At 40.9% G+C, this 27,803-nt stretch overlaps 1 protein-coding gene across 3 annotated transcripts in view; it reads right to left on the bottom strand.

The window, feature by feature from the left end:
• The window catches only part of lrp4 (low density lipoprotein receptor-related protein 4), a 409,312-nt gene that overhangs the window by 7,776 nt on the left and 373,733 nt on the right, over positions 1 to 27,803 (bottom strand). For 2 of the 3 annotated variants that reach the window (XM_028793832.2, XM_028793833.2), the window contains exons 34-37: positions 12,083 to 12,212; positions 11,032 to 11,102; positions 7,925 to 8,009; positions 5,622 to 5,763 (exon numbers count right to left, since the gene is read on the bottom strand). In XM_028793832.2, coding sequence (XP_028649665.2) covers positions 5,622 to 5,763; positions 7,925 to 8,009; positions 11,032 to 11,102; positions 12,083 to 12,212 — 428 coding nt within the window. Of the gene's footprint in view, positions 1 to 380; positions 444 to 5,621; positions 5,764 to 7,924; positions 8,010 to 11,031; positions 11,103 to 12,082; positions 12,213 to 27,803 lie in introns of all 3 variants that reach the window. The other variant, XM_051923808.1, reaches the window with a different exon arrangement.

The raw sequence follows: 27,803 nt of genomic DNA, 5'->3' as shown, positions 1-27,803 counted from the left end.
AGACAAACAATACAAAGTATGCAGTTTTAACAGGTATTACTGGTCAAAAAGCATGAACATCATTACATCTACAGGCACAAAGCGTGCAGTTAGTAAAAGTAACAACTGAAAAACATGCTTGTTGGTTTTTGACTTGCATTTGTTTCTGCTTTAGGCATTGTGCATCAACCAAGTATCAGATGACACCATTTTATCTTCATTCTGTTACTTTAAGACTACTTTCACATGTGGTCACCTTTTTTTTCTCACTTACCACTATACCACTGCCATACTACTAATGCTTCTATACATGCTCTTTTTAAAATATATGCAAATGTTAATCAGAGATTTGCCTTCTTTTAGGGTATTCAACATTCCATTCAGACATGCCACACAGATACCTGAGGTAGAGTGTGGAAAAGAACTCAAAAGATAAATGGTGAAAGGTCGTAAGAATCTGGTAGCTGTAGTAAGAAAAGAAAAGGAAGCAAATATACATATTGGCAGTGCCAGGACACAGACAGAGATTTTTAAAATATTAAGTCTTTACAGCATAGTCTGACAATCTCCACACATACACATGTCCATCCGTTTACTTCGTAGAGCTGATCTTTCTTAGTCAGAGTCATAGGGAGCTGAAACCGGGCCTGGCAGAAATCAGCGTATCAGTTAACGTTCTACTACAGCGTTAGATTGTGGGAGGAAAACAGCGGACATCCACATAGACGTGGCCAAGGTCACCAGACTGAGATCCAAGCTCCATGACACCTCAGCACTACCTGTGGCATTGGTGAGGGCTTCCCTATGAAAGAGAAGTTTGGGGGCAACGCAGTTAAAGATTATGAACAAAAATGAATCCCTGGTGCTATCATAACTGCGACGTGTCAGCAGATTTTGGGTTTTGTGCATGTGGTGTTTCTTGCAGGACTCATCCCAATGGAAACTCCTGAATTGTATTTGTTTGCAGATCAAGTTTGTTCTTTATATTTATTTTACAATTTACTATTTGTAATAAAGCTACATGTCTTGAAAGTTATTTGAAATTTTCAATGTAAAGAAATGTTATTGCTCAATATTCTTTACACTCAAATACTGTATATTGTGGCAGATGGCCGGGACCCATGCCCAGTCAGGACGCCCCTTTGACACTGGATCCGGGGGAGCAGTCATGGGGTGCACACTACGTCCCCCAGACAACTTGTTGGCAGCCCCCCTGGGTTGCATCGGGGCCAATAGTTTGGAACACCGGAGCTCATTCCTGTTGGGCTCCGTGGCCACCGCCAGGGGGAGCTGCACGTCTGGGTGGGAACGCAGCCACACCCGGAGGTGCAGCCGGAAGTAGGTCAGCGAGCACCTGCAGCACTTCTGGGTGGGCTATAAAAGAGGCCGACAGTCACCACTCCGGGAGGAGGAGGAGGAGGAGGACAAAGCTGCCTTGGAGGAGAAAGAAGAGGGTTTTGTGGTGTGGTTTTTCTTTTTTTTTGGTGTTTTGGGGACTGTGTTGGGCCTGTGGGACACGGGGAAGGCATGCCCTACGGTTGAAGACAAATTAAAAGTTCTTTTTGGTTATTTTACCTGTGCCTCCATTGTCAGTCTGTGTCGGGTCAACACCCATATAGCACCTTTGCCACAATGTCTACATATGTACTGTACATATTTGATAAATTCATCCACCTTCAGCTACAGATTTGTTGTTCAAAATATTTCTTATATGTAATTAATTTAAATATTTTGCATAATAATATAAATCAATATATAAATATATTAAAAAATATATAAATATTAATATATAAACCTTTTATGTAGATAATGCACTGACATGAAAAACTGTAGCTACAATGAATTCAGTTTCTTTACTTACCTTTAATTCAGCAAAAAATACATGTCTTGTTTGAGATCAACAAATATGGTGCCCACAAAATGTATTTACCCCCTTTGGAAGTTTTAACATTTTATTGTTATAAAACACTGAATGACAGTGGATTTAATTTTGGCTTTTTTTAAATATTGATCAGCAGACTCCGTACTGTCAAAGTGAAAATAGATCTCTGGAAAATGGTCTAAATTAATTCCAAATATAAAACTCCAAATAACTGATCACATAAGTATTCACTTCAAAAGCATGAAGAAGGCGGCTACATAAATCAAATGTATTATTGTTATTATTATTATTATTATTATTATTATTATTATTATAAGATGTACCTTTGTCAGCAACGGCAGCCTCAAGTCTGTGTGCACAGGCCTCTCTATGAGCTTTGCACATTTGGACACTGCTATTACTACTGTAATTATTAGTAATTATGAATTAATTATAATTATTATTAATTAATAATTGTAATTCTTACTGCTACTACTACACTACCCCATTCTTCTTATCAGATTTGCTCAAGTTCTGTCAGTTTACATGGAGATCACGAGCGAACAGCTTTTTTCAAGTCCAGGTACAAATTCACAGAAGGATTAATATCTGCACTCTGACTCGACCACCTCACAATATTAACGTCGTTTTAAGCCATTCTTTTGTAGCTTTGGCTTAATGCTTGGTGTTGTTGTTTTGCTGGAATACAAATGTTCTCCCAAGGCACAAGTTTCTTACAAACTACATCAGGTTTTCCTCTAGGATTTCCCATATATTGCTGCATTCATTTTTACCCTCTGACCTCACAAGCCTTCCAAGGTCTGCTGCAGTGAAGCTTCCCCACAGCGTGATGCTGCCACCGTGTTTCACCTTAGAAATGGTGTGTTTTTAATAATGTGCAGAGCATGGCCTATGTCAAACATATCTTTTAGCCTGGTGGTCAAAAAGCCCAACTTTGGTCTCATCAGGCCATGGACCTTCTTCCAGCTGACTTCCCTTGTGCCTTCTGTCGAGATATCACATGTGTTTTTTAACAGTCTCTTAGTCACCCTCCCATAAAACTGTAGCTGTTGAGGCATCTGGATGGCAGCTGTTGTCTGTACAGTCTCTCCAGTCTCAGCCACTGGAGCTCGTATCAGCTTCAGATTTCTCATAGGCCTCTTGGCAGCCTGCCTTACAAGATGTCATCTTGCACGACCACTCAGTTTTTTGTGAATGGCTTGACGTAGACATTTGTCCAGCTGGATCGTACTCTTTCTTTCCATTTCTTAATGACTGATTTAACTGGACTCCAAGGGATTTTCAGTGACTTGAGCATTTTGTTGTCTCCATCCCCTGAATTATGCACTTCAGTCCTGTTCTTTTGTCTTCATTGTGTAGGTTAGTCCACCATACTGACTCCCCTCCAGATAAGGTGAATTTTGACTAACCCTTTGACTACAGAAAGGTGAGCTCCGTGGAACTAATTATGTGATTTCTGTAACCAATTGGCGGCACAAGTAATGATAATCATGTTGAAAGGAGTGAACGCTTAAAGAGATGAGTGGTGTTTTATAATAATTTACACCACTTTGCAGAGATCTGTTTCTACTTTGACATTATAGAATATTTTCTCTTGATTAGTGTCAAAAAGGGGAAGAAGACTTTTTGTAGGCACCGTAAATATGTTGTATTGGAATTTCTCTGGCTTTTGGGTAAAAATAATCTTTATACTTATACTCAAATAACATACACTTTATGTTTTTATCTATTTTTATGTAAGTTTTTTTCTTCCCAGTGAACTTGCTCAGAAAAAGTGGGTTTGGAAAATGGATGAATGGATAGATAGATAGATAGATAGATAGATAGATAGATAGATAGATAGATAGATAGATAGATAGATAGATAGATAGATAGATAGATAGATAGATAGATAGATAGATAGAGTGAAAGGCACAATATAACAGATAGATAGATAGATAGATAGATAGATAGATAGATAGATAGATAGATAGATAGATAGATAGATAGATAGATAGATAGATAGATAGATAGATAGATAGATAGATAGATGTGAAAGGCACAATATAACAGATAGATAGATAGATAGATAGATAGATAGATAGATAGATAGATAGATAGATAGATAGATAGATAGATAGATAGATAGATAGATAGATAGATAGATAGATAGATGTGAGATAGATAGATAGATAGATAGATAGATAGATAGATAGATAGATAGATAGATAGATAGATAGATAGATAGATAGATAGATAGATAGATGTTGTATTTCTTTGTATGCTTACAGCTATTGATATGATGTTGGTCACAACACACTAAAGCAAAACTGGCCACGGCAGACATGTGACACATATACACAGTAATTTGTTGATGTTGGGTTCAATACTTTACTGTAAATATAAAATTGTGACACATCTTACGCTGCAAAATCAATCTTGAAATGTTTCTCCTGCGATATCAATCCAGCACTAATCATCAACTAAATTAAATAAACAAATAAAATAAATGACTAAACCACTGATTGTTATAAACGCTTTCCTTATCTGATGTATATTTGTGCATGAAGTCTACTCATCATCTACTCAATTCCAGCAGGTCCATGTTATGCTCTTGGCACTTTCCCATATTACAAGCATTCTGCCCTTTCAGAAGGTAGCGCAGACCCCTGTCCCACCACCTTGTTAATCAGAAATATCCAAGATTATAAAAAAGCCAATGCATCATGTACTGCGTTATTCATATTCCCACTGGCGCAGGTTTGAAGTAAATGTGGCTAGTATCAAAGAGAACTAGAAATCGAGACTACCCACCATTAAACTTTGTTAGTCCCCCAAGAAGGGAGTCCAGAACAAATGGTGTAAAGTTAGGAGAAAATTATAGAAATAAATTGCAAGATGAATGTAAATTTTTATTTTCTCCCAAATTTCAGTCATTACATATTCCTCAGTTTTTGATCAGGGTTTTAAAAGCTAAACAGTAACGTAAGGAAAACTGCTGCTGAAGTAAGAAGTGGTCTAATGCTTTCAACGTATCGCCCCTGAAGAATAAGCTTCGCAATGAGCCCTTAGCTCGCGAGCCCTGCTAATGCACACTCTAGTGCTTCAGGCAGAAATATTGCAGTACAGCAGTTAACAGATCTATTTACAGTGCTAAGATGAAATAAATGATTTCAGTTCAAATCAAGTCCAGTTCTAACAAGGGAAGACTGACACTGTGGACTGGGCACAGAGACATCTGCTGTGGTGTGCTGCCTAAAGGACACGTCCAGTTAAATCTCTGACATTTGATCAAAGGTTTCTTTTCAGTGCGGCTTTCCTGTGCTGTTCAAGCTGATCTAAGAGCTACACTTTTTACATCAAACAGATATTTATTAAGAGAAACAATTACACAGCGAGTGCTTAGAGAAATCAACATGAAAGATAATGTTGTTATCCCACTTGTAATAGATAGATAGATAGATAGATAGATAGATAGATAGATAGATAGATACTTTATTAATCCCAATGGGAAATTCACAAAATTTAATACAATAAAAAATAAAAAAGTAATACAATAATCCTCTAGCAACTCAAGACTTCAAATGTAAAAAGATAACAGCTGAAATGGTCGCACAGTCCACTCTACTGTATGTTGGCCATTTAGACTTGTGCAGAACATGGAGCTGCTGGATGCTAACTCAAAACTGATGGACCCACACACAGACATTCTCACTAGTACACAAAGCCACTAGGCTCACATGTAGGATATTAAAAAGAAAATGCAGTTCAGGTCATTTACCTCCTTCTTATATCGTAGCTGATTGTATATTGGTGACTTCTGCACCGTTTCTATTTTCACTTCTTGCGTTGAGGTGCGGTAAGAAGGATTGCTGTATGTAAGATTACTCACTCCAGGGTCAGCAAACTTGAACTTTTTACGTCTAAAATGATAAATTCAAAAAAGAGAAAAGAAATGCATTGGTCTCATTAAAACATAACCACTATGGCAACTCAAGTTTTCCATAAAATACAATCTTTCATTAGGCTCAAGAAGAGTCAAAGGAAATAATGTTTGATCTTACTTCCAAAAATTCCTTTACTTACTGTAGTCAAGTGGCCTGTTGTGAGATTACCAAACTCGTACACCCCAATGACTCACATAAATTACAGTTCGCTCCGTCCTCTCTTAGTTTTTTTGAACATTTCAAGATGCTTGCTATCCAGGGGCAAGTTTGAAAAACAGCTAATTCCCAGCATTCCTTTCCATAACCTCCATATGCCGGATTTACGTATGCTAGGCCAGACACAATAACGTGCCTGTGGATCCCTCCATATCTGCACTGTTTATATTTGGTTTGGCTGTTGTATGACAGTTACCATTATCTCCTTCACTTTATTTATATTTAATTAGGCACCAAGTCAGTCAGTGAAACGACGGATTGATGGAGATACTTAATTGTCCATATGAATCACAGAGCTGCAGTAAATTAAAACAATTTCCGTATGGAGCAGTTTTCAAGTACAACAGTTGATGCAGTTCTGAAAGCACTTAATGCACTGCAGCAGTGTTTCATTAGTGATGACTGTAATATCAATGGAGCAGGTTTTTGGGACATAATATGATTTTAGAAAAGCTTCACTTTTTGCTTTGCTTTATATTTGACACAGGGGTCTTTGATGTACCCTTTGCTGCCAAGTCATCTTTTATTTGGACAACTGGATTCGAGGGGGTTTATGTCAAGCACTTGGTCTGAAGGAGGATGTTCCTTGCATTATAATACATGCAGTGTGAATGGAGGACCAACAGTAGGAGCTCCAGGGGATAGTGACAGCCATCGTGTGGGTGTCTTCACTGGTCTCAATATTTTAAACTAAACCCTCCTCAGAGAAGTAGGACATGGAGAAAGCAAAGTAACATAAAGGAAAGAAGACGGTGTGTCTGTGGCCCTTGTTAGTCCAATATAAACAGCAACTGTGTATCCATTCACTTTCTGAACCTGCTTATTCAATGGCAGGCATGTGGAGTAGCGGAGCCGACCTTAGCAGCTTTAGCCGCAAGTCAGGAATCGGCCCTGGCGAGGCTGGAAGGCCATTACAAGACACACACACACACACACACACACACAGTAAGTTATAACACATGGCCTTAACGTCACCAGTTAATCTGCCAGGCAGGTCTTTGATGTGGGAGGAAATGGGAGTACCTGCAGAAAAGAAAAATCTGGACATGCAAGCTCCACAAAACTGTAACTAGGCGAGGAATCAAACCCCGGCCACTTGAACTTTGAGGGTAAACACTACAGTGCTGTGCAACTTTCCAGTGTTGCAAACTTTGAAACGTGACACCAGCCGTCTGTTTTTCAACAGGCATGGATTTAAGATCCTCCCAAAATGACGACTAAACAATCAACTAAAAAGGTTTTTCAAAAAGGTGTAAAAAATCACAAAGTGCATTCACAACACTAGCTGTGCTATTCATCCACGATTGAAATTTACAGCAGATTAAGTTACAGTATGTGCCATTAATGGCCCTCTCTTAATATCCAAGGCTTTTGTCAAGTGCTTGTGCTTTTCTTTTGTTTGAATTGAACTAATTCCTCAGTCCAAAGTCAGGCAGGTCGGGTGGATTGGTGATGTTAAATGGCTCCAGTGTGGGCGCGTGTTCAGCCTGCGACGGATTGGCACTTTCTCTGGGTATTATTCCTGACTAGTGCCCTCTGCTTGCTGGGATGAGCTCCAGCTTCCCCTCAACCCTACTCAAGATGACGCAGATTTACAAAATGGATGGATGGATGAAGTAAACAAGCTTCCACAGGATTGTCTCTGAAGCTGACCGGCAACCATAAAATATCTTACTGTAAATAGGAAACGCCTTACTATCATTCTATCAGTTACTGAACCCCCATTTTAGAGTTCATGGAAGCTGCAGGTTATCCTGGTAGCGCTAAGCACAAGTCCATCATAAGGAACACTCACACTCCCAAACCCAATCATCACGGTCCAGTTTATACAATCTGTTCCTAACTTGCTTACTTTTTTATTTTATCTCATCAGTGAATGGGCAACTACAGGATACAATTAATAAAAAAAATATATATTTACCTGTATATGATGAAAGCTGCAATGAGAATGAGGATTGCAAGCACAGTGAGGACACCTCTAATGATGTAACTGATGTGAAGGCCTCCTTTAAAAACAGATACTGTATTAATTACTAAGCACAGTTGCTAACAAAACTTGTTAAAAAAACAACATATCTTTATTCAAATGTCTGTAACATATTTGTAAAGAAACACATTGACAGTAAATGCACAACACTATCAGTAATAATAAGGAGAGCACAATCACACTACTTAAGAGTCCTTTACTTTAGTTACAGCCTGGTGCTAAGAGAAAGCTGAACAAAGTTGTACAGAGTGGATGTGGAGCTCTAAACTCAAATGTCCGAATGTTTTACCATTTTCATCTTTCCTCAATGTGCTTTGTGATACGTCCACATTTACATATCATGAGCACATCGATGACAGCAGCTCACTTCCTTTAAGACCTCAGTTCAAGTAAAAGGGAGAGAGAGGCCTGTAATTGTTGTAGAGAGTGCAGTTGAAAATCATGGAAAACAGGAAAAATGTATAATAATATGTTGAAGTGGTTGCACATGAAGGCAGATTAGTGTGATTTAATGATCTTTTATGTGTACAGCTTGTTCTTTACCACTGCTTAACAAATGTTTTACATTTTTTTGGACTGTCCAACAGCTGGAGTACATCAGATGTGTGACTACTTGATGCTCTGACAGGGGTGGGAGTGTACGCATTGTGACCCTCAGGTTACGGCTTTCTCAAAGCATGCAGAAATCATTCACAACTTGAATGCAGATAATGGCCAGAACACGATGAAGCAGTCATGTTGATTGAGGTAAAATGAAGGTAATTATTTAAATAAGTCACAGAAGAAAGTTGAATTCAAAATAATGGCAGGTGATCATAATATAATATAGAAGATTAGAAACATGGCCGAATCTAGAAATAGCAAACTGAAGAAAACTGAAGTCAAAAATCAGGCATCAGGAGTCAAAGAACGGTGCAAACTCGTAATAAGCCACCTTATTTATGCGCCTTGCCCCTCAGTCATGGGATTGCTGTACAATAATCATTGCCTAGCAACAGATATAATGGATGGGATGGACCGGCTAGGGGCCACTCCTAATGGTGTGACTAGCCAGGTAATGACAGCCAATCGTCACGTCAGGATGTCAGTGATGATGAATTTCTAAATTACTGAATGATGGTCATGTTTCAGCCACTGCGTGTTCGCTGGCTTATGTTTAGTTTACTTTTCTGTGTCTAATTTGTTTATTGTAAAGTATTATTTTTCTGATGTTGACTCTACTTATTTTTTTACTGTTATTCTGTATATTTATTTACTATATACAATATGTATTATCTGCGGTGGGTTGGCACCCTGCCCGGGATTGGTTCCTGCCTTGTGCCCTGTGTTGGCTGGGATTGGCTCCAGCAGACCCCCATGAACCTGTGTTCGGATTCAGCAGGTTGGAAAATGGATGGATGGATGAATATGTATTATGTGCTCTTCATTGTACTTTGAATTTTGCGAGTGAAGCCCCAAGAGGTGGCGTCACCCTGACATCACAGATGAAGGACCACCCTCATCCTATATACTATTGTGAGGCCGAGGGGAGGATCCTTCAGTGCTTCATTAATGTTTGTAAAGAGTCCATCTATTGTGAGTATTGATATTCTACAGTCTGGATATTTTATTTCTGTTTGTGTTTTTTGATTATTGGATTTCTTCTTGGGTCATATTCACTGTTGGTTAGCTTTTTTCGAAAATCCTTCTTTTGCCTTTTCTGTGTTTTTTGCACCTTTCAATATATGTTTATAATAAACGAATAGTTTTCTTTATAAAGATCCAGTTTTTGGAGTAGTCATTTCGTTTTTACAGGTATTCTCGCCTGAAGGGCATTTTAATACATTTTGGTCATTTATGATATTTTTAATTTTAAAAGCCTGTTGTAGGTGCATGGACAGGCTGAAGTCTGCCAGTAGAGTTTGGGGCCTGGCTGCCTAGGGTGAAGCCTATTTATGGGGTAGTTGAGGAAGACACTAGTTTATGGGTCTTTTTAGAGGCTCCACATAGGTTTCCATCATTTTGAGAACACTCAATTTGCAACAATAGACTGTTAACATGCTTGTTTATGCAGCAAGCAGGTGCAAGTCATGTTGCCATCTGTACAATCCAGGAAACTAGGGAGCTTCTTTACAAAAATTAATCTCCTTTCTTTGTTGCTTTTGCACTAAGGATGTGAAATCACAATTAAACTGCAGTGTGAAGTTTGGCAAAAAATGCTTGATGCTGTTGTAAAAGCATTCAGAATCCATTTTCTCCCTAATGTTTTCTGAATATTTATTATGACGAACACTTTACAAAGCACAGTTTGCAAAGAAGACTCAAGAATGTGAATACGGGGACTGGATCAGCTTCTGCTCTGCGTATGTTGTTATTTAATGGAGGGCCAAAATGTACCTTAATGGCAGAGGGCAGTGAGACTCTACGGGGGTGTCGATCAAAAGAGAAACAAAGGCAGGACCCCATGAATCGGACTAAAGTAGTTTCATCCTTATAGAGGGTATTGTCTTTAACTGTAGAGGAGGTCTCGTGTTTCTTTTCTACACATGGACACTTCAATATGGTTTGGAGGGACTCGCCTGCAACTGAATGAATAGAATTAATAATTGCCTAGAGTACCTTGGGAGAGCCTGAATGCCTGGTTATTTGACTTGAAGAAGTCAATGCAGGGATGTAGATTTGAAAGAAACTGAATTAGTTAATGCCGATGAAACAATGAAGAAGCAGTACAAAATTGTCACATGTTGATTGAGCAGCCAAAGGATATGGCAGGGAGAGTGCCCTCTGAATTTTAATAGCACAACTTGTGCAAATGTATTGGTTATGCAGTACTAACAAAGGAGCATTGTTTGTTATGGAAATGTTTCTGCATGTGTGCCATTCTGTCACATTTAGTCACTGTCCCAATAAATATTCCCAAAATAGAAGTAATAAGCCAGTCTTTATTCTACTAAAAACAACTAAAAATATCAGGAGTGAAAACTGAGAACACCCCTGTGATATTAATAATGGCAGGCTTACAGCAGTTATTGCATAAACATCAAGAAACAAGTTTAGCCTACCGTTTGATGCAACTACAACTTCACTGCGCTCATCATTGCAGAGTCCAAGGCTCAAATCTCTCATAGTGCAGCTGAAGGGAGAAGAAGTCAAAAATCAGTTTAAAGAAACTTTGGTTTCAGCCATCTTAAGTAAATTAGAGCCTGAGATTTAGAAAATCTGATGTCTAAGTCACAGTGGTGCATGATGAAAAGGCAGTATTTATTTATAGGTTGACGTCTGTACTGAAGCACTCAGAATAAAGAGTTTCTTCATTGATAGAGAATACCCTTCATATATTGTGGACAAGGCCCTCAATCAAACAAGGCGTAGACCTTGTAACATTGACTCCAAGGGGAACCGTAATAATTAAGCTCTCATCCCACTGGTTCTCCTATTCCACCCAAACACCATCTCTCCCACAGCTCATAAAACAACATTTCCCCATTTTGTACATCCCTCGATCTCCTTTCGTCAACCACCTAACTGACACCAACTTCTGGTCCGAAGCTCACTTCACAGAGGAGAGCCACATTCCTCACCAAGCGCTTTGAGTCGCTGTGTCACTTATATATCACCAACAATTGCCAGTCTAAAAATCTTATTTACTGGTTTTCTTGTAGGAAGTGTCTATCATCCACATAGGTGAATGTTTGAAGAACATAAAGACCTAACAAAGCTTATTGTAGAACACTTCACATCCCTTGTCCTCAGTTTGTGTTCTTTCACAGGACTTCAAAGACACTTTTCCAAGAAAAACAGAAGAAGCTAAGCTTATTGTCAGCCTAGGATGACATATTTCTCCAGAACTCAAAACTAACATTTCATCTTTGCTACTAGCTGTGTATCCTCACCTACACTCACCCTTTCTCCTTTCATCTGCCCTCCCATATTTGCTACCTGCTCGTTCCTTTTCAGTTGCACACCCGACGAAGGCTGTACAGCTGAAATGTTGTGTCTTTACCTTCTTTTATTTTCATGTGGAATTAACCTTTAATATTTTTGTTTTCCTTCTCCAATATTCCAGTTTATACACTAAATTTAAGATTTTATTAGCTCATTGGTTTTACATACTTTCCTTCTGGGGAGTGCACTGGTGCCTTGGGCTTCTCTGTAGGAATGCCTGGAAGCCTGTGAGATTTATCTTGTTGTGTTGTGCTGGTGATGGTGGTGGTGTCTGCAGCTGGGGGAACAAAACCTGGAACTGAAATAAGCACAGGGAAAAAAAATGTAAAACAGAGGGAAAAAGAAGGGCAAAATTGACTTTATTTTGCATTGAAATGGTTATGTGCAGGCCCATAGTTAATCTCAAAGCACCAATAAAGAAATATGTTAAAAACAGGAAAACCAACATGTAAGATCAAACTCAATAGCAACATCTGCTGTTCTGTGATATAATAGCTGGTGGTCACACATGTCCAGAATTTCATTTTATTGAAACTAACACTATATGCCATTTTCTCAGTTTGGTTCTTCCACTATTTTGCAAGGGGGCGTGGGGGTCTAACACTAAGACCATTTGATCCAGTAATCAAGTACAGACAGGGTGCCAGCCTGCCCAAGGGCATACTTGATAACACACAATGAGGAATGGAATCACTAAGTAATATTGTTTGGCACGTTGAACGAATCTACAGCAGTGGTTCTCAAGTTCAGTCCTCTGTGGCTGCAGGTTTTCATCCCAACCAGTTGGACAATCTGCAAGTTATTTTACCTTTAATTGATCTAGTTATTTAAGTAGCTGTCATTTTTTTTCTTATTTTGCATTCATAAAGTACAGTAGTATGAAATTTACTTTAATAATAAATATTTGTATTTTTTCTATCTGCTGCAATGCTTATTAACTCTGTTTTCACCTTTGCTTTGTAATTCAGTTATTCTTTGACGTTTGCTCTCTTTAATTGTAATCAACTACTGACAGCTAATGGTGAGCTAAGCAGACACCACCAGTGCAAACAACATGGAATGCTAATGGGCAGCTACTTCGCTATTAACCATTTGTGATGCTTACTAGTAAATAATAGCTTAAATAACCAGAGCATTACAAATATTTAAAAGCAAGAAGAATGAATTCTTACCAATTTACCACATATTAATTATTATCATGTAGTTACAGGTCTGATATAAAACATACACTGGAAACTACCAGCTTGCTTAATTCACGCTGGAGTCCAAATACAAGCAGAAGGGGGTTGGAATGAAAACATGCGGCCATAGGGGGCTCCCAGGACTGAACTTGACACCCCCGATGTAGAGCAGCTGTAGCACAAGCACAAGGACACGGGGAGATCATGAAATTTCAAAACAGACAGCAACCATTTTGGGGATTGAAGCCAGTTCCTCAGGACATAAGAGATAGCAGCTCTAACTACTGTACTCAATAATTATTAATAATTAACAATAATAACATACTAAGTATAAATAAAAACAAAATGCTAATATTTATTTAAAAGATGAAACCTTTGTTATTTTTTCTAGAATTTTAATCAGTTATTACAACAGTATTTAGAAGAAGTAAATTGTGAATTCACTACATAACCCAGCTGGGTAACAACTTTCATAAAATCTGTTGTTCTACATCTTTGATATACAGTATGGTGCCTTTCACAGCAAGGGCCATCACAATAGACTTTGCAAAGTAAACAAAATAATCATGTGTGTTTGTGCTTCTCGCCTACTTTGACTCTGCCGGGCACACGCATCATCTGCTCAATCTGGCCTTCTTGGCAATGCAACACCCTCACCCTGTGAACGGCATTGCAGCAACACTTGTGCCATCATTGTGCTGGCAGACTTTACTTTATAGCTGTTGTTTCTGGGATAACTTCAAAAAACGTTAGCTCATATAAGCCAGCAACCTTTTAAAGTAGTGGCAGGTAAGGACCAAATCAGACTTTTTTAAAGAAGAGTTAGTTCACTGCTGATAGCAGGATAGAATGAAGGCCTACACAGGGAATAATTACTTGAAAGAGTAAAAGTGACATTACACCTCCAGCAAAGCGGCACAGCAGCTACCACTCCCTGGGGTGAATTCTTTGAATATCGCTCCCAACATTTTTATGTTTTCCTCCTGGAATTCCAGAGAACATCTGTTGCTGGGTAAAAAGGTGACCCTAAAGTGTTCCCTTTGATGAACTGGTGTCCCGTCCAGGGATGAATCTTGTGCAAAGTGCTGCCAGAATGGGCTCCTTGTGAGTGACACAATCAGTAGCATCCCCACGGCCCAAGATATCCAGATATCCCCAGATATCCCCACGGCCCAATCTTTGCTGACATCCATCCAATTTTGAAACCTGTTTCATTTAAATTCAGGGTTGTGCCTACATACTGTACATATATAAGGCACAAGCCAGGAACCAATGCTGGACAGGAAGGCAGCTTTTTAACATCCTGATGTACAAACAGCAAGTTTGGAGCAAAATCAAATTATTTTTGAGAGCAAAATCACACGTTATATTCATTTGTAAAGGTTTAGCTTGCAGGAAATGGCTGTGCTGCGGTGGGCTGGCGCCCTGCCCGGGGTTTGTTATCCTGCCTTGTGCCCTGTATTGGCTGGGATTGGCTCCAGCAGAAACTCGTGACCCTGTAGTTAGGATATAGCGGGTTGGATAATGGATGGATGGATGGAAATGGCTGTGATATTTCACTGTTAAGCTTTGTAAGAAAGTTTGTAATAAAAATTCACAAGTTCACTTTTATTTGTGTTCTAATCCTCATAGTTAGACAATGCTAAAGCATGTTAACATATTAAGTTTTTAGTATTAAATATCAAAAGAAAAAGAATAAATCAAATTCTTGAAATGTTTCATGCAGTGCATAATAAAGAAAGAATTGCATGGTAAAGCAATTTGTAAGGAGATGATCTATGACACATTATGAAATAATATGTACAACCTGCTGAAGTGAAGAAGCTAAAAAAGACCTCTCTTGTATGTTTTAAATCCCAACATGAATTCTTATAAAACTTATTTTCATGTTTGCAAGTGCCTGTAAGAATTTGAATGTATTTATTCCTCAGATAGCATGACTCGTGTTGCTATCAGGCAAGGTCAAAAGTGTAGGGGTAGCACCAAATGCACAAAAGATTAACAGACGCAACTGTATCTCGCTATTATTAAAAAAAAATCTTGGGACGAGACGAGACCTTTTTCCTGCGATGAGACATGATCTTTTGAAGAGAGACAGAGAGACACTTTGACGTCCCGCGAGACGGTCAAGTCACGTCATACTTACAACCTTTGGAAGCAAGTCCCGTGATACACATGCATAGCAGGTTAGAGATAATGGAAGCAGGAAAATTCAAAAGTCTCAAAAACATGAAAGTAAAGATCACATTAGCGCAAACAAATGGAAAATATTACTCGGTGAAATAACAGAACAGCAAAAAGAGATTGGCTAGTGTTTGAGGATGTCTGGGGGAGAAGAGAGACAAGGCAGTGACTTTAAAACGTTAGAAGCACTGCATGAAATTCAGATCACGCGGCACGGCAGCAGCAGCAAGGCAGCAGCTGATCAAGCAAAGAGGAGGTAAAAAAAACCCAACTGTTATTTGTTTCCCATAGCGAAGCCCCCTACTTAACATTAAAAACTGAAAACATAGGTAAAGGTTATTTCCATGCTGAAAAATATAAAGAAGATTAAAGACTCTAACCAGAGTTACCTACTAATTTACCTACTAAACTGAGTGGAAATAACCTTTACCCGTATTCTTGTTTTGGGTCCCAGGTCTGCACACTCTTCTCATGTCTACGTGATTTTTTCTTGATGTATTCCCATTTTGCTTCTTTTGTCATCTTAGAGATACGCAGTCCAGTGTAACTGAATACTTTAAATAGGCTGATTGTGGTTGACCATTTTAGATAGACTGGTTACTTCTCCAGGCCTGATTCCTGATAATGAAGGGATAAATTCTTATTGGCAGCAACCCTAAATTGGATTAAGCGAGACAGAGAATATTATCTCCTACCATTTACTTATGAGATACAAAACGATTTGATGGAGAAAGAGGATCTGAATGAGACCACTGTTCTGTGCCAAAATGTATTTAAAATATATGAAGGACTGCAGGGTTGGCACAATCGTGCAGTGGTAGTGCTGCTGCCATATAACAAGGAGACTGGGGACCAAGTCCCAGTTGCTCCCTGCATAGTTTGCATGCTCTTCTCATGTTCAATGGATTTCCTCCCGAGACTCTAGTTTCCTTCTACAGTTCAAAGACATGCAGTTTAGTTGGGCTGGCGATGCTAAGTTTGCCCTTGTTGTTGTTGTGTGTGTGTGTGTCTGCGTGCTCACCCTGCGATTTACTGGCGCCCTGTGTGGAGATTGTTCCTGCCTCACACCTCTTGTTTGCTGGGATAGACTCCAGTTTGCCCACAACCCTGCTCTGGATAAGCAAATGTAGAAAATGGATGGACGAATGGGCGAAGAACTCATCTCTGTATATATAAAATCCAACATCGGTCGATCTGTCTGTTTGTATGTCTGTCCGCTTTTCACGACAGAACTACTTAACGTTTTTTTTCTCTATAATTTGCTTGAACAATCCGTTTGATTTTGCGACTTCTCTCATTGCGCTAAGAATAATAGTTCACTTGCAGGAGTGAAATATTTGTGCTATTCCGAGACAGAGGCCAAGGGGTGGAGGAAGAGTGACGTCAGGAGTGGGGAGCCGGGCAGGGCCCTCTTCACTGTCCTGTTTCACTACTATGCAGGCAGAGCCACGGGGGACAACTAGTTTTAAATAACTAAACTCTGACTTCTAAACAAAAAAGTCACAAAGATGTTTTCATAACATAATTTCATTAATTTTGAAAAATTAAAATTAATTAATTAATTAAATTAAAATTAACATGAAAAATTTCTCTGAGTGCATAGCTGTGAAACGAGACTGCTAATTACTCCTGGATCAGGTAATAGAAAACAGAAAAAGCACATTTTCCAACCTTAGTGGGTCCAAATAGAACTGGAAATTGTAAAAATGTTATGAAACCCAAGATTATTTTTACAAAAAGAAGATATCACGTAATGAATGCATTAGCTGACAATTTGCCTTGAGAATGAAATGACGAAACTAACAAGTGACAAATGTGACACTGTGCCAAACTAAGTAAGTTTAACGTTGAGTCAGACAATTGTTTTTTTTTTTTAATAATGATGCAAAGCATAATGATACTTTATGACTAATTAGACTGACTTTATTGTCTGCCTTGCCTGTGTTCTTGCATCTTTTGGTTACATACGTAAGCTTACCCATTCTTTGGCCTGCGAACAGAGCAGCTGTTTCTCCTCACAGTAGCTCGCCTCCACCCTAATGCTCTTCTCTTCAGTCCCCACCCAAATAAACTCTAGTCAGTATGCTTGTATGCCCTTTAGCATTCCACTAAAATTGAATGTCGGAGCATCTCAAACACTAAGGACCATTCAACGTCACCTCCTGGTTATTTATGTCAGTTCTACCGACTAGGACACTACATTTTAAACCACATGTCTGCTGGTTTAATGGCAACCTTGTGGTTTAAAGTTTAAACCTTGTGTGACGGAGAAAGTCGCCCAACCTGTCTGTATTATAATTATGAAAAAATGATATGTAAATAAGTATAATACGTGCTGGTCGTGTAAGTCACCTTGGGTAAAGGCGTCTGCCAAATTTATAATCGCAGTAATCATGTTTCAGAATCGTGTCACTGTAAGATTAAGCAGAAAGCCCTTTAGGAATTCTTCTGAAGCACAAACGAAATGGTCCTTTGTGAAGAAGAAGAAGAAAGACTCTGCGGTGTCTTCTGTTATTGAAATATCTTTTTTTATCATAGAAAAGTTTACATTAAAAAATATGTTTGAAGTTGTTAATCTGTTTCTTTGATTTACAAACTCATTAGCTTGCTATAAGTTAAACTAATGACAGGGTGTGGTGTCAGATACAGCAGAGGCAACTTCTCTGGGTGCTTCATCCACAGTTTGGAAGTCACCAACCTGGAGGACGAGCAATGGCCCCAATGTGATTCTGGCTAGCAGTTCTTCTGGTCATGTAAGGAGTTCCTGAATGGTCCAGGGCTGCCTTTTGTCAGCACATGAGAACACAACTCAGAACTCCACAAAATAGGCAGACCCTATTTCTACTTCTCTTTACTTTACTATACATTGTGAGGGATGGCTGGCCATATATTCCGGCCCACGCCTCCAAACCGCCAGGTGGAGCCCTCCCAGCAGTATGGAGACTCCCCGAATTCCAGCAGGGCCTCATGGACCATGTAGTTTTTATAAACAGCCCTGCTGGATACCATGGGGGCCACCAGAAGCCGCTGTAGGGAGGCTTGCGGAATGCTACGTGCCCTATAACCCGGACATACGTCCTGATCACATGACCAGAAGGAACGACGTGCTTCCGGGATGAAGAAAAGGACTTTTAATCTGACCCGGAAGTGATAACGAGTCATGGACTGCAGGGTTGGAACCACTTCCGGGTCAAGGGATATAAAAGGACCTTGGGAAAGCCCAGATGCTGAGCTGATCTGGGCGGAAGGGTTGCTAAGTGTCTGGGAGAGGAGGATTGAGCATTGTGTATTGTTATTGATTCATTGAGTATTGTATGAGTAGTGTGGAGTGGAGGGTGCTTAGTGCACAGTATTATAATAAAAAGAACAAGTCTTGGACTTTTACCTGGTGTTTGGCGTGGTACCTGAGGGTTCAAGAGGTCGATAGCGGCCTCTACTGCTACAACATATATATATATACACACACACTGTGTGTGCCATGGAGGACAGACAGGCATCCCGGCTAGATGATGGCATGACCTCCTACCAAATTGGAAGGTGTCAGGGGATGGGCGAACAGAAGCCGAGGCCAGGAGCACTTTCATCCCCCAAACGTCAGGTGGTAGGGAACTGGAGACTGAAGTGCAGCCCTGTCTGGGTCCCTGGGTGCCGCAATGGGGCGCTGTCAGGGAGGACTGCCCTGGTTCCCAAACAAGTTATGCTGGGTTGCTGGAAGCCATTTGGGAGTCGGGAGGCAGTGGGCAACTCTCAGATGGAGGTCGGAAGGAGTTTCATAGTTTTGTGTGATTATTGGCTATGCTTATTTGCATAAAGTGTTGGGTTTAAATGGATGTTAAATCCACCAATGACTATGTTGGACATTATTGGGTCTGGAATTTGGGTCTTGGTGGGGTCCCTTACTGGTTACAATACACATACAGTATGTACACTAGCTGGCAGAATACACAATGTGGACTGTTAGTCTAATGGTTAAATGTAAGTGCAGAAGCGTCATCTAATTGAGGTGAACAACAGGGTGTAACTGCAGTCCACAACGACGTCACTTGCAACACGCCTACTCAAGGCCGTCATCCTTGACACTCCCATTCCAAAGCATTTGTTATGTGTACTAAACAAATGGAGTACATTTTTCATTCCAACAGATGGCATATACAAACAATACTCTAACCTAATAAAAGAAATTTTAAATAGAAAAAAAATAACAGAAAATAAAAAGGGCTGCTAGAGGCATTACTAATTACATTGCAGCCCACTGACTGTTAGAGGGGAGTAGCTGATGGTCTAAATGTGGGGGTCTCAAACTCAGGTACTGGGAGTCCGGTATTCTAACTTTACAGCTGGTAATATCATTTATTTACACAATTTGTTACTGCTTCATTTTGCTACATTAATCGGTGTACATCACCAGAATGTTTAATGGACTCCAAATGAGATTAGTACTTCCTCTATCGTTCTTTTTTATTTCCTATATTTTTCTTATGTGTGTAAATGCTCTTGCCTCAGTAATGTGGAATTTGGTATGGAATTCTCAACAGCAGTGCTAATGTTTGTGATGCACCATGTGCTGGAATGAAAAATGTAATGCAGTTTATTATTACATCCATTTAAAAGAAACAATCCAATAGATGGAACACTACAAAATTAACATTCAATAGGGAGTGTTACTTGCTGGACAGGCAGAAATTGGATAGATAGATAGATAGATAGATAGATAGATAGATAGATAGATAGATAGATAGATAGATAGATAGATAGATAGATAGATAGATAGATAGATAGATAGATAGATAGATAGATAGAACTCTGATATACCACAACGCTTACCAAATCAATCCATAATACAGCAAAATCAAAATGCCATTTTGGGACAATTATTTCTGGAAAAAGGTGTGACAAATGATATTTTCAATTGTTGTGTAATATTTTAGGCCTGTGTTTGAATGATATGCAGCTCAAAGTGAAATGCTGGCCCTACTTTCTGCTGGGAGGCCAACGTTAAGACTGCACCGGTGTCCCTGGGCACTATGGAACATGGAGTTCGGAAACACAGCCCTGCTGGGTGCCATGGGTGCTGCCAGGGGACGCTGTGGGAAAATGGTGGGAGTCTAAGTGCTCACCTTGCCCAGAGGTACTAATGTATCATGTGGGCAGAAACCCAGAAGTACTTCCTGGCTGACAAGAAAACTAAAGTTCTCCTTCTGACCCGGAAGTGCTGGCAAGTCACAGGGACGGAAGGAAGGAAGCACTTCCGGGTCAAGGACTATATAAAGAACTGTTGGAACTTGCTGGGTAGTGAGCCTGAGTCAGGAGGAGGTGGATGACGCTTGCTGAGAGCTGTGGAGGACAAAAGAATATTGTGTTTATTGTTTGATTATTTACTTGTTTATTGTGGTGGAAGAGATTTGGAGCACTGGAAAGAAGGAAGAAGAAAATTAAAACAACTTTTTTGTGCTTTTAACCTGTGTCCTGCGTCTGTCTGTTGGGAAAAAGGTGGGCAACAGTGCCACCTAGTGTCCATTCATTTACAATAGATATGTAGAGAAAAGCCAAGCAAAATGACACCTTTTATTGGCTAACTAAAAAGATTACAATATGCAAGCTTTCGAGGCAACTCAGGCCCCTTCTTCAGGCAAGATGTACTCGAAAGCTTGCATATTGTAATCTTTTTAGTTAGCCAATAAAAGGTGTCATTTTGCTTGGCTTTTCTCTACATTCATAATGGCTAACACGGTACAACACCCTAGTACTACTTTTACAATAGATAGATAGATTGGCTGAGTTGAGTTACCCAACATTGCTCAGAAAAAGTGGGGACGTAAAAAATAATTGCACAGTAATTACAGTATTGACAAACTTTAGTCCCCTTAAATGCATTGCATTTGCTATATAATTATTGTTAGTACTAGAAAGCTTTTTTGTATACAATATTATTTTTTTCCCTTGGTGTAAAGAACCTGGACTGACCACACAGAGCGGCCTACAAGGTTTTTCCCTACAAGGTTTTTTTGGGAGTTTTTCCTTGTCTTCTTAGAGAGTCAAGGCTGGGGGGCTGTCAAGAGGCAGGGCCTGTTAAAGCCCATTGCGGTACGTCTTCTGTGATTTTGGGCTATACAAAAATAAACTGTATTGTATTGTATGTATTTTGTAAAGAAATGAAATCAGAAGATGAATCTAAAAAAAAAAAAAAAAAAAAAAAGTCAAAACCAGAAAGACAAAGTTTACTAAACACCGTCTAGGATGTGAGACAATAATTATAACTAGTGAGAATATCAGAAATCAGAATAGTGAAAAAAGCTAAAATGTCAGCTCTAAACCCCAGTCAAAGGGCAGACAAACTTCAAAGCATGAGATTCTTTTAAATATTTGGAACCCCAGCGCATGGCAGGCTAACCTTACCTAAGGTGGGCCGAAGGGCAAACTTATTGCAGACTTTTCTGGACATGAAAGGAGCAGCTGCTCTACCCAAGATGCTGCTTTGGTTGTTCCAGGAGGGGGATAGAGACAATGGTATACCTGAGATCTATCACACACTCACCTTCTATTAGGTCCAAGATGACTGTGATTTTTAAGTAAAGACTAACAGTAACTTACTGAAATACAAACAGAGGGACTGAACTCACGCTCCTGTTCTCCTGTGTTCTGGTTTGCTGTGCACTTCCATAGTTGTCACTATAAACACATGATCAGTCTTTATACTCAAAAGCAACCATCTAAGACTCAAGTGGAGGAGCTACGTTTCCCTGCAATCCTCTCCTAATCCCCTCGCTCTCGCTTGCTTTAGTTTTCGCTGCACGGCTTCTGCCCATTGAAGGTTAACCGCTGCGCTCTAAACGGTTGTAAAAACTACACATGCAGTCCAGTTATATGCTACCAATTTTAAAGAAGACTTTAAATGTTTTCTTTTCCATGATGTAATTTTGTTACAAAAATATACACTTTTTGATGATGGTTCAAAGCAATTAAATCACCGAGGTTTGGCTGTAGCACTATGCATTACAAAAGCCATTTATTAAAAGTCAGAACTTTTTATCCCAGAGACATGTTTTTCTTGTTTTCTGATGTGTAAACAGCATGATTCTTATTCAACTTTTAAAATTATTTTGAATTCATTACCAATATGAAAGACTCCACTGTACTACCCATCTAGCATTTTTTAATTATCTGATTCCCAAAAAGTGTTTCTAATTACTATTACAAAAATGAGCTGATATTGATCACAGATGTTTCCGCTATCACACTGTTGCTAATTTTGTTATTTAATTACATAATAACAGTGCTGCCAGGGATTAAATTACAGTACATTCAGGGTCTGTTTGCTTTTATGTTTGTAAATGTGCCATGTATTCCCTTTTTTTTTTTGTTCTTGTACAAACATGACTGAAGTGTCGCTTGCACACTGCGTTATTTGCTTTTCCATGGGGTCCTCAAATCTATCAGTCCTTCAGGGAGGCCACTGTTATGAATGCCAACAAAGAGTCGAGCAATTCCTTGGACTGACCTCAGTTTTAAGCAAGTAGCCTTAATGTGTAAGCATGCCAGCCATATCGTACTGCAATCATTGATTTATTTGGATATAAGGGGATGTTCACTGCAATCATTGGTTCTACATCTCCGGGTAGTTACTGCAGTGAAAAATAAAAATGATCTGACTGACAAAACCACACTTTGCTTGATCTATGAGCCAGCAAATTATTTATGTTTTGAGATAAATCCCATGTCTCACTACAGAAATCAGAACTCTGCATACAGTAGGAGGCTGGCTACAATATTCTTCATTCCATTATTGAGCCTGTTTAATCCACTCCAGGATGGTGGGAGATGGCAGCCTGAACCAGCAGCACCAGGCGCAAGGCTGGAAACAAACTTACACAGGGCTGCCAGTAGCTTGCAGTGCAGACACTCCAACCGATCTAAGACAGGGTTTGTGAATGGAATACCCAGAAAAGAAACGCATGGACACACAGCAAAGGTGCAATGGCCAGGCAGGGAACTGAGCCCTGGACTTTGGGGTTGTCTTACCCTATAATATTTTTTGACATGTTAAAACATAAGCATACTAATTTTGGTTACACAATGCATTAGAACACATCCTCAGACTCTGCTTTGACTTTGCCATGGCTAGGTCAGTGCCCTACATTACGTTACAGATGCATGATGAAAGGGATGTCCATTTAGAGAGAACACAATAGCCTTAGTCTTCGTTCAGTTGGTGAGTCACTGATGCTTTTATTAACTCGAGTATCATTTTTGCCCACTCCTCATAAGAACTCTAGACTACTCTGAACCTTGGCATGCTAGAGTCCAGAACTGTTCACCAATGTTGGTGTAAGCCCAGATTCTCTAACAGGTTGTTCCTGGTCAGGTCACCGAGCTCCTAGCAATCACTCCACTGAAAAAAAACTCTGTGGACACTGTTGACTACTATCTTATCTCAAAAGACATTGAAGAAGAAATTCAGCACTGCATTAGCTGTGCTACCACTTCCTTTGGAAAATTGTGCCGTCGTGGCTAAAACCAAGCTAAAGGTCTATATGTGTCACTACTACCCAGTATGGCAGTGAGACCTGACTTACCTAATGTTGTCATCTAAAAACATCTGAGCAATTCACTAAATGTTGCTTCGGAATATACTCTGTCTCAACTAGAACTGCTGTACATATTTCAACAACAATCCTGCAGAACCAATTCTGCTGCTTTTGAAGATCTAACTTCTCTATCCACAGGCAAGTCTACTACACCCTCGACATCTGAGCTCACAGAATCTGCGATGGCTAAAAGAAGCTGTTCAAAGACACCCACAAGGTCCACATTAAATAGGCTGGATTATCATTTACTACATAAGAGACCCTAGCCATGGAACCTCTGCTTCATCAAGCAGTACCTGACGTTGAGACAGACAGACAGACAGAGGGAAAAAACGGTGGCAAAAAGATAGGAAGGAGAAGCAATATCTGTAGAAGCGGCTCTCAAACAGAACCCCCTGCTGACAATGACACAAGCTCTGTGGCTCTAGGATTAGAGTCCTCAGTCATCCATCTATATGATCACACATATCACCTTGACCTTATTTGCACTGACTACTGGGACAGGGTCATTACAGAGTCATCCAAGTTCTGGACAATGTTTGCTTTTTTGTCTGCCTGTGTTATGACTTTTCCTTCTATAATTCCACCGTATTTTCTGCATTGTGATTTTGCCTCTCACCATAACAATTTTGATTTGCCCTGAATATTTCACCTTGTGCTTGCCTACTCCCTAAAACTTACTTTCTCTAATTAGCTATTTACCTGTTTTTCTCGTTTGCCAATGACTTTTTAACTACACATTTGTCATAGGGTTGAACAATTGAACCTTAAGCTTTGTCAGCTGCTGCTCATACACCCTTCAGTACTGCTGAGCACTCCATAGTAGTGACTGACATTATTCTGTGAGCAGTCCGATTCATTACAGAACATTATAATTACCACATAACTACGGTATGCTGGAAATTATGAGTTGTAGTTTAAACATTGTAATGGAGAAAAAATAGCCTTTAGCTCATATCTTTAAAAGGAAGGAAGTGAAAGTTCATTGTATGGTAAAGTATTAATTATTACAATTATTAAATTTGTGCCAGGTAAGCTGGGTTCCTCTGGGTACCACTGTGGGCTAAGAGGGGGAACTGCTGCTAGCTGTGTCATCTTCCTTTGCCTCCACAGTGCCAAGAAACTGCCTAGTGAGGGCAATTGACTCTGCCCCTTCTAGTCCCAGGACTGTAAAAGCCCAACCACCCGAAATGAGGGATCGCTTGTGTGACTGGAGAGCAGAGGAGACGGAGCTCCTGCAAAACCCGGAGAAAAGCACTTAAAGAAGCCTTGATGGTGACATTTTTGAATTGTACCTGGGCCATCAAGTGCTGTTTATTTTCCAATTTACAAGTAAACATGGAAAACACCATTTTTGTTGTCTTTCGACCTGTCAATCCCTTGGACGACCACAGCTGTTGTAACATTTAAATCCTTGGTCTGGCTAATGCTGATTCATCTATAGCTCATAATTATTAATATTTGAAAAGTAAATAGCCATTAGACTCTATAATGCCTACTCCTGTACCCTTGCAAGCTAACAAACACCCTAGCATAGGAATAATATTTCTTTAGGGACACCATAAACTATGTGATTCTTTTTTCAATATTTTACATTACTAATTTATGTTCTTTGCTGCTGTTGGAAAAAAGAGGCCCTCCTAGGGAATCAAAGAGTGATTTTCATATCTATCTGTTGTGACAGACGACCGGCTACGGACTCCGGTCGCCACCCCCAGGCCGCTAGGAGGAGCCCTCCGGACAGCATATTCGTGCCCCGAGTTCCAGCAGGGCCTCATGGACTTTGTAGTGTCATTACACAGCCCTGCTGGATACCTTGGGGGCCGCCAGGAGTCGCTGTAGGGGGGCTAGTGGGCTCTTGTGTGCCCTATAACCCGGGAGTGCATCCCAGTCACGTGACTGGAAGAAGCGATGTGCTCCCGGGATGAAGAAAAGGACTTTGCCCTGACCCGGAAGGAAAACGGACTTGTGGGTTTGGCTTGGAGCCACTTCCGGGTCAGGGGATATAAAAGGACTCTGGGTAAGCCCAGACACTGAGCTGAGCGGGGAGGTAGGGTGGCGACGTGTCTGGGAGAGGAGGAGTATTGTATTGAGAAACAGTTTATTTGTGTATGAGTAGTGTGGTGAGGAGAGTGCTTGGTGCACTGTATTATAATAAAAAGAGTTATTATACTTTCACCTGGTCCGAAGAGTGGTACCTGAGGGTTCGAGAGGTGGACAACACGCTTAACTGCTACACTGGCGTAGTCGGCAGGATTCTCTGGCCGTCTGGAGGCAGAGGATCTGCTTTAAATATTAAATTCGTTGTGGCAGAGAACCCTACGAAGGTCCCTCTAGTAACCGCGGAGGTGAAAACTCCACCCGCGACCAAGAGCGCTGCAGCGGGAAGCCAATCTCTACAGCAGGCAAGTATGGGGAAGAAAACTGGGAAGAAAGCTGGAGTTGTCCAGAAGACTTCGGTCCCAGATCCCGTGGAGAAGCTGTGGACTTACCTGACGGGCAGTGAGGAAGACCGGGGGCAGCTTAAGGCCACGCAAACCCGAGCAGGACGGCAGTCGGAACGTTGCCGGATGGCAACTCCTGAAGATTACTACAGGGAGTTGGAGCGTGATCGCCAACGTTCCGAGGTATGTGCTGGAGCAATGCCCGAAACGCCGGGAGTATTTGTTTCCTGTTTTGCAGGGGCCTGTCTGCACGAAGCGGACAAAGAACGCGCCCGCCTCACACCTAGACAAGATGGCCGCGAAGAAAAGAAAGCAAGCCAGTCTAGGCGTCCGCAGAAAGGGAGTCCATTGGCGGAGAACGACCACGTGACCTCGCGCGATGGTTGCCGGGATGGGAAAGTCCTCCTCGGTTCCTTAGGTGAGGACACGTCTTCCCCGACGCGTCTGAGCTCCCGGAAGGGGAAGGGGGCGGCGAGCGAAGCAGCGCCATTAATTAATAAAGAGGGACGGGACGTGACTGTAGTGTCTGCCGGCAATATTAAAAAGGCAGACCGCAGCCAGCCGCAGGAGGCTACCCGTTCCTCTAAAGACTCCATTTCCCAGGAGCCCTTGCGCTCATCAGCAGAGCACGTGCCAGGAGTGGACGTGCTCATTGGTTCCCGGTCGGCAGGTGACCAAAATAAGGAAATAGCCTTACTGCCGGCCGAGACAAATAACTTAATAAACTTGCAGGAGCTCGAGAAATGTCTCGCGCCCCTTTACGCTTTCTTCCAGGGACTACAGGAGGTGAAGGAGCGTGTGGAGGAGCTGGGAGCTGCAGCCGAAGCGCCGTTGAAGGGACTGATGATGTACCTTCGGCGGTTAGGCCGTGAAGCCCCGGCCTCGATTAATGCAGCGGTGCAGGTAGGTGCTCTCTGTACCGTATATAATAAGGGGACGCAGTGTGAATCGGCACCGCGTTTAATAAGTTGCGGTTGCCAAAGCGCTGTGTCTCCGACAATAGAGTGTGGCACCATGACGGAGTGGTCGGGTAATTGTCCGTTAGAACCGGAGCAGCGGTATCAGACGCTGCTCGGGACTAAGGCGGACGTTAAAAGCCCGATCCGCGTGATAAGGGGGTTGCCGTTGGTTAATGATGAGGCGGGGGGAAGCACCGATCGTCCCGGGACAGCTGAATAGTGCCGTTACCCGGAGCGATACGGTATTAATGACGCCGCCTCCGAGTTTACATAGGACAACGGGCGTGCAAACAGCAAAGAGGCTCTCTCTCTTCCATAGAGAGCCTCACGTTGTGCACAAGCCCCAGAGAAAGCAGGAGATCCCCACACAGAAATGCGGGTCTCCTAACAGGGAAAAGACAAGGGCAAAGAGCAGCAAAGCGGCTGTTAACCCCTCCTTGGCGGAGGACAGGGTGGAGCTGACAGAATTCCCGAGGTGCTTCAGGTCTCGGGAAGAGAGGCCACCAGGAGGACGTCGGCGGTGCTACAACTGCCGG

The sequence above is a fragment of the Erpetoichthys calabaricus genome, chromosome 2 (assembly GCF_900747795.2).
Source record: "Erpetoichthys calabaricus chromosome 2, fErpCal1.3, whole genome shotgun sequence".
NCBI lineage: Eukaryota > Metazoa > Chordata > Cladistia > Polypteriformes > Polypteridae > Erpetoichthys > Erpetoichthys calabaricus.
Note: the sequence above shows the minus strand (reverse complement) of the source record. Positions and strands in the feature narration are given on the sequence as shown.